Here is a 7,930-nt window from a genome sequence, read left to right as displayed (position 1 = left end):
TTATAGACATGGAATCGATGTTGATCAGATCTGTTTTCGTGGATGTGGCTTAATCGAAGGGTAGAAAATATCTGCTTTTCGTTTTGATGATGCAAGTATAGATGTTGATATGATATGATATGCAAATCTGTTACTTTCTTGCCCTGATCTAATTGATATTTGGCTCATGCTGTGTTGATTGATAGGTGGTATTACTTTCCCATATGTATGTTATTTGATCAGCCTTTTTGTTGAAATCAAATTGTCGTAAGGTTGTTTTCAGTGAGAAGTTGTGGTGATTCCAAGCAATTAAATTGTCTGATCAACATCTACATGCAAATCCTGTTCATATCGGTGGCTGACTTGAAGTTCTAGTATTTGTGTGGGTTGATCAATGTTCATATTGCAATTAGAGTGATGTGTATTTCCTGTGATGTTCTAAATCCAGCCTTCACTATGGCTGATGAAGGCAAAATAGAGATGTTGTATGAGCATAAAAGCATGACAATCCATTCTCTTATGGCTCCAGTGTGAAATTAGATGAAAAAACTATAAATTTTGGCTTTGTGTGCTTATGATGTTTGTGATAGGGTATTGCAAGGAACATGTTATAAAACAAAAAAAAAAGAGCTCGTAGTGAAGAGTAGAAAATGCACTACATGAAAGAAATATAATAATATTGTCATGTCATGGATCATGAATAGTGTGCAATCTTAAATTACCTCTACTATTTCATACTATACCTCTACCAAACAAATGTGATGTAGGATTTTTTGAAACAAACGTATTCTAATGACAAAAATATTAGTAAGATTTTGCATGTAGATGAGGAGTTACTTAATTCATGACATGGTAATCAAAATCTTGCTCAGTACTTTGCTTCCATCAAATCAACCTATAAAAGGTTGAAAGCTCTACGTCCTCCATGTCCCACATGCCACAAAACTGTGGCAAAGTTTCTACAACGGCTCTCTCTGGAGTACGTAGTAGCTAAGGCACAATTGTTGACTAGAGTAGAAATCTTTGACTTAGCTGAGGCTTACAACAGGTTCAGCCGTCTTGTTGTGACTCCTTCCCAGTCTTCCACTGATCCTCTTGCCTCTACCTTGGTGGCTTTAGGAGATTGTGGAGGAAGTTTCTCTATAGGAGGAGGTCATGGTAGATTCTAGTACACCTACCAAGGAAAATAGGACAGTTAAACGACAGATGTTGGGATAAGCATGGGTATCCTTCCACTACACCTCTAGGCAGAAGCACTGTAGCTAAGCAAGGCAAGAGTTCTTTACAGTCGTCTGTTGGATCTGTCCAAGCAGTTTCAGTAGTGATAAAGGGGGCTTCCTCTTCCCAACCTGAGACAATGATAGTGAATATCAGCAAGTCAAGGTATGAGCAATTCTTAGTCCACAGATCCACTCAGACATCAGCTTTTATAGCTATGATGTGTAGTGCTCTGTTATCAATACTGTTCTGCATGATACAAGTACTACTTGTATTTTTGCTTCTGGGGCATTGAGACACTCTTGTAATAAAACTTCATTGATCACCTTGCTCCACACAGATTCGTTATGTAAAACTTGCAAATGGAAGATGATCTCCTATTAAGGGCTAAGGAGATGTTAAGATTTCTCACTCTATGTTAATTCCTAATGTGTTATATACTCATGAGTTTTTCACTATTTTTTATCTGTCAGACAATTAACAGGTAACTTACAATATCGTGTTACATTTGACTCTAGTGTATGTTTATTTTAAGACTTGCAAACTAAAAAGACGAATGGTGAAGGTTATGAGCAATGAGTCATCTACATCCTATCAGACTCCATGGGTATTGCAGCCTCCTCCACTTCATCTGTGTCCTCATCTTCCTCCTTTCAATGACATTTCAAATTGGGTCATCCATCTGTGCAAGGTCAATCACCCACATCTCATTTATCAGTGCTAGCATCATCCCAATGTGAAGCTTATCAACTAAGCAAGCACACCCATAACAATTATTTGTTGATCTTAGTCCATCCAGTTGTGGTTTTTTTATCTTTTTCATGTGGATGTGTGGGGTTCTAGCAAAGTTGTTAGTAGGTCGATGTTTTGGTATTTTCTTGTCATTATTGATGATTACTCTCATGTCACAGGTTTTCTTTTGAAATAAAGGTCTGAAGTCATATGTATTCTCAAAACGTTATTATTGAAATAAAGACCCAGTTTGGTATTCTTGTTAAAAACATTCACACTGATAATGCTCTTTAGTTCAAGTTATCTATTTTAATGAAATTTTACTTTGACAATGGCATTTCTTCTCAATTTACTTGTCCTCATACCTCCAAGCAAAACGGTGTAGCTGAGCGAAAACATCGTCGACTTTTAAATGTGACTTGTTCCCTAATACTTCATACTCATCTACCTTTATAACTTTGAGATGTCATTCCCACTGCCTGTTTTTTGACCAAATACTTACTCTCATCCTCCATTGGCAATCAGTTCCTATTAAACTTGTGTATTCTCATCAATCCCTATTTCTATTTGCTCCCAAAGTGTTTGGATGCACGTGCTTTGTTCATATTCTTGAACCTACATATGATAAACTGGCCACTCGAAAAACAAAATATATTTTTATTGATTATTTCAGAAATGATAAAAGTTAATATTTTGACCTTTTTACTCAAAATGAAAATATCAATGCACATGTCACATTCTTTGAGTCTCAGTCTTATTACAATTTCTCTCCTACCTCTACTAAGATATCATTATCATTTGATCCATAACCTATTCTACTCATTCCATTGGAGTCCTCATGTGAGTCGCCTTCTAGTATCCCCAAATTTCGTGATCCTCTGCTGGACTACACACGTTGACAAGACTCCTCTCATGATTGTTCCCCAACTTCATTTTAGGAGGTTAAGTACAACTGAGGTGAGTGTGCCTACTCCATCTGAGCCCACTAAAAATATTTCAGTTCTTTGTTAGGAGTTATTGTTCTTCGCAAAAGTAAACCACAATGTACTTTGCATCACGTCTCGCGTTGTATCTACTAACAATGTTGGTGACAATATGCAACAATTTATTCATATTCTGACTGCCCATATAGTTTCCACTTATGATCAATGAGTTCTCTTAGATCCCAAGTAGAGACAAGCTATGCAATATAAGATGGAGGCCGTGGTCCATCAAGGAACCTGGAAACTAGTTGATCATCCTCCTCATTGTAACATTGTTTGCTCCAAGTGAGTTTTCACTTTGAAATATTATTTGAATTAATTTGTGAAAAGATAGAAATCTAGGATGGTTGCCAAGGGTAAACTCTCACATATAAACTCACACATATGATGATGACTTTTTTGAAACCTTCTCTCTTGTCACATGGTTGGAAACTATTTGTCATATCATTTCTATGGTTGTACACCAAGACTAGCACATGTATCAGTTTGATGTAAAGAATGCATTTATATATAGGGAACTCGATGAGACCATCTACATGCAATAACCACTAAGTTTGAACGATAAGAAAAATTGTGGAAAAGTGTGCAAACTCAGGAAATTCAAGTAGAGTCCTCGTCTATGGTTCCACAAGTTTTTTGATGTAGTCTCAAAATGTGGTTTTGAGAGATCCCCTCTTAATCATTCACTATTTATTAAAAAGAATTCCAAATATATGACCATTTTATTGGTGGATGTTGATAATATTATCCTGACTCCAATCAAGAAATTTTTGATACAAAGTTGTTCATCCAAAAATATTTTGTGATGAAAGATCTTGATCAACTACGATATTTTTTGAATATAGAATTGTCTCACGCAAGGTGTAGTACTATCCCAATGAAAGTATATTCTTGATTTATTGTAGGACACCAGGATGTTTGGAGCTAAACCAACCACTTTACCATGCATATACTTTCATGATAATCAATCAGAATTAGTGGATTCACGATCATACAAATCTTTTATTGGTAAGCTTCTCTATGTTACTATGACCAAACCATTATCTTTGCAATGAGAAAGCTAAGTCAATTCATAGAAAAACCCATAAATCATACAAATCTTTTATTGGTAAGCTTTTCTATGTTACTGTGACCAAACCATTAGCTTGCAATGAGGAAGTTAAGTCAATTCATGAAAAAACCCAAAAATGTTCATTGGGTGGCAACATTAATAATGGTCAAATATTTGAAACCATCTCCAAGCAAAGGATTGTTATTCGCAAATGGTAAGTCCTTGAAAGTGGAAGTCTAAGTGATGCAGAATATGCAGGCTCAATCAAATACAAAAAGTCTATCACAAGATTCTATGTATTTGTGGAAAACAACCTTATATCTTTGAGAAGCAAAAAATTAAACACAATGTCAATACTACGACTCAAACTGTGGCTAAAATGACTAAGGTTAAACCCATGCTAATTAGCCTAAGCCTGTTTGTTTCTCTCTCTATGAAGATATATTGTGATAACAAAGCACCCATTTACATTGCAAACAATTCAGTTTGATATGAGAGAACTACCATTACACTCAAGACCTTGGTCAAGAAGCCGCCATAGCCACCATCCATGTATGATATGCAGCCACCATCCATGTATCATATGCAGATCAAGTTATGTTTTCACCACCATCCATGTATCATATGCAGATCAAGTTATGTTTTCACCAAGTCTCTTAGCGATTTTTTTAGATATTATGACAAGCTGAGCATGATATTTTTGCTCCAACTTAAAGAGAATGATTAATTAGAAAGCTTTTAGTTTTTATATAATTCTTTGAAATATTTAAAAATAGTTCTTTTTAAACTTTCTTTTTTTCCATTGAAGATATTTGTAAACTCTCTAACGTAGCCCTAATCTCCTTATTATAGAGATTAGAGCCAGTTAATCGATGTTTTTTTTCTCTCAACCTGTCGACTGCAACAGTTTTTAAAGAAAATTAAAGAGTACAAGTCATCCTGAACTATAAACTGGCAAAGAAATCATCAACACACAATTTCCAGTAGTCCATGTGCATCATAATCAGCACGAAAAAAGTGAGCCTTAACAAAGTTTGCATTGACGGAATATGACCAGAAAGGCGTTCTGTTGACAAATGGCAACAAAGAAGGTTAGTTCCAGTGCTCAGCGGTCTAGATCCTAAAACATTCTTCCCATTCTTTTCATACTGAAATATGAAAGGCATTTCCAAAGTGGGCTAGGATCTTCTTCCTGACATGGAGAGACTTCTAAAACCTTCTTTCACCATCTTTGAAATGGTCCGTTAATCTTCTCACTTTCTCCAAAATCCCCTTTCATGGGACAGCAGCGTCACTTGAATTACATGAGACAGGTCTTGGAATGGATGATTTCTCAGTCTTATTTCAATCACACAAACTAGTTCGAGCCCTTGACAGCTACTTCTGAAGCATCCACTGAAAAGGATATGAATGTGAGATTGTAAGTGGCATGAAAAGTTGGTTTGATCAGAAATCATCAATCAAGCATGTAAATAAACAAATTAATAATACTTCAAAGAGCAAAAAAGTTGCCACCTTGACTAGCCATGCAGCTCAATTCATGAAACCAAGTCAGTGTCATAGGGGACCACAAATTCAACCATTTGCATTCCCCTTCCACCAACGACAATCTGATAGCTGTCTCTGGAATTTATTGGAGACGAAGAACAGAGTTAATGGGACTTCATTAATTGATAAACAAGAGACCAGACCATCATCCGGTGACTGTTACCTTCCACAGGCTTTTGCATCCAAACCCTCTGGTTCGGGAACATCAACAATCAAACATGCACACTCTATCATTTTACCACATCCTCCAAGATGCCAGCTACGTACTCTCTGATCAAGACCAGTTGAGAAAACCCAAGTTCCATCAACCCACACTCCTACAGGAAATTTAAAAGAGATAACATTAGATGGTTTGCATTTTACTGGAGACGAACTATACCGGGGTGGTGACTTTTGAGCCTATAGCCTACGGCTACATATCCATAGTGTAGATCAAGTTCAAGAATGGTTCTTGTACCTTTTACTGCAGAGTTGTGGGCTGAGGCAACTGTATGATGATGTAAGAATCTCAGCATGTATTTATTCTTTCTGTCTAGAACATTCAAATTCCTTAGCATCCAACAGTCACAAGAATATGCATCTTATTTTGTCGGCAATGAAGATTATTGAAACAGGCAAAAGGAATTGAAAGCCAGATAAGATAAAAGTAAGGACACTAAGAATGGAAAGGCTGTACTAACCAGAAACCAGAAGCAACATTTCGTCCAAGCATACTGTAGAATTATGTGTTTGCTCTCTCTTTACCATGTTTTCATTATTTACCTGTTGTAATATCAACTGAAAAGATAGATAATGTAGTGCCTGATCATCTCCTCCACTTACTACATGGAAAACATTTTCTTTCCCTTGGGAGATATGGAGGCAATTGATACCAGATTGGTGAACATTGTGCATAACATGTAATGGTTGAATTTCGTGAATTCTGTTAGACAATATGTGATCCTCCAAGAGTCTGCCTGCTATAAAGAAATGCAGTGTTAAAATTGAAAATTAACCATCTGAACATAATGTTGGTAAGCTTGCTAAGAGTTTGACATAAAGATGTCCCCTTGTACTAAAATCACTACAACTACATGAGGAAAGTGACTAACCCATCAATTTGGGGACATTTCGTTTAGAAACAGTACATCGAGGCATGGGGACATAAAGTACACTTTATGTCACATGGGTGCAGGGCAAGGGTGTGGATGCAGAAGCGGACGAGGGTGTGGCATTTTCAAAAAAGCATGAGTATGTCTACAAGCAACAAAATTAACAAATAGCGAGCTATAACTCTGTTACTGATCCATCATAAAAGAAAAACAGTCTGTGCACCGACATCTGCACCCAAGTCCTGTTAAGATGAGTTCAATAACCTTTTTTGAAAAGTCCATGTTACTTAGGATATGGAGCAGACAAAAGGATTCTTTCTATTCTCGTTATCTTCTGCATATAGAGAAGGTGTTAAAACTAACTTCCATAATATCAATTGAGTGTAGGGATTGTAGAGTAGTGAGAAAGGAGTCTCTAAACTAGTTTCAAAAAAATGAAACCCTGCATAATGATTAAAGGTACTTCATTTATTTTGTACATGGATTCTGTAACTTATTCTTAACATTTTTCTAGACAATCATGCCTGGCATTTTCTGTTTGTTGTGACTGGAAATACTTTTAATATAAACTTGTCAATTTCCAGTTTTATGTTATTTAGTCACCAACATTTAGAGCACAAGCTAAAAAGTTTAGAGGAAAACCTTGTGCATTATTTTCGACATTATACTCTTCCTTTTCAGTATTATCACTTTTGTCATCCCAGCAGAACTCAGATTTGACAGGGTCTTTTTCTTTTGATGCTTTATTTAATGATCTCCACCATCTCCCACCCTGGCTTCCTCTACCAGTGCGAGGCCGCCTATTGCAGTCAATCAGCTTTTCAGGTTGAATCTCAGACACCCACAACATGAAAGATCTGATAGTTTCAGTCAGATCCCAAAAGATGATGCTTCCATCTGTAGAACCACTGACAACAAGATAGAAGATTTCAATCTGCACCTCACCTATGTTAGTGAAGGAACAGTCAGACGAGATATATCCTTTACCTTGAAGCAATATATTTATGTGCATATGCTCCTGCCACATTGATCTGTGTAGGTGTGCCCTCAGTGTTTAAATGAATAAATTGACAAAAGCCATGTGTGCATATGCCCATGAACATGCAAGTTTATGAAGATTTTGTGCACAGAATGTAACTGATCAAAAAAGTAACCTTCTTTAGTATGTAGCACCAGCATATGTTCGTAAGATCATAAGCACATTGAACCTTGATCCAGGATGATATAAAAAATTATGGAGCATAACAATGAAATTACAAAAGATTGATATTCATGTTAGATGAACTAGGAGGACCATCAAAATCTCAGTAAAAAAAAGTTTGATGATC

The 7,930-nt window shown here is 36.3% G+C and overlaps 1 protein-coding gene across 1 annotated transcript in view; it reads right to left on the bottom strand.

Moving 5' to 3' along the window:
* Positions 1-4,883: 4,883 nt before the first annotated feature.
* LOC116254330 (uncharacterized) overlaps positions 4,884-7,930 on the bottom strand; it is a 61,361-nt gene continuing 58,314 nt past the window's right edge. Inside the window, 6 exon segments of the mRNA XM_050077888.1 lie at positions 4,884-5,358; positions 5,479-5,586; positions 5,675-5,828; positions 5,969-6,043; positions 6,192-6,470; positions 7,245-7,547. Coding sequence (XP_049933845.1) covers positions 5,502-5,586; positions 5,675-5,828; positions 5,969-6,043; positions 6,192-6,470; positions 7,245-7,547 — 896 coding nt within the window. The 3' untranslated portion in view covers positions 4,884-5,358; positions 5,479-5,501.

Source organism: Nymphaea colorata, chromosome 5 (assembly GCF_008831285.2).
Source record: "Nymphaea colorata isolate Beijing-Zhang1983 chromosome 5, ASM883128v2, whole genome shotgun sequence".
NCBI classification, from domain to species: domain Eukaryota; kingdom Viridiplantae; phylum Streptophyta; class Magnoliopsida; order Nymphaeales; family Nymphaeaceae; genus Nymphaea; species Nymphaea colorata.
The sequence above is the reverse complement of the archived record's forward strand: the minus strand, read 5'-3'. Positions and strand labels throughout refer to the sequence as shown.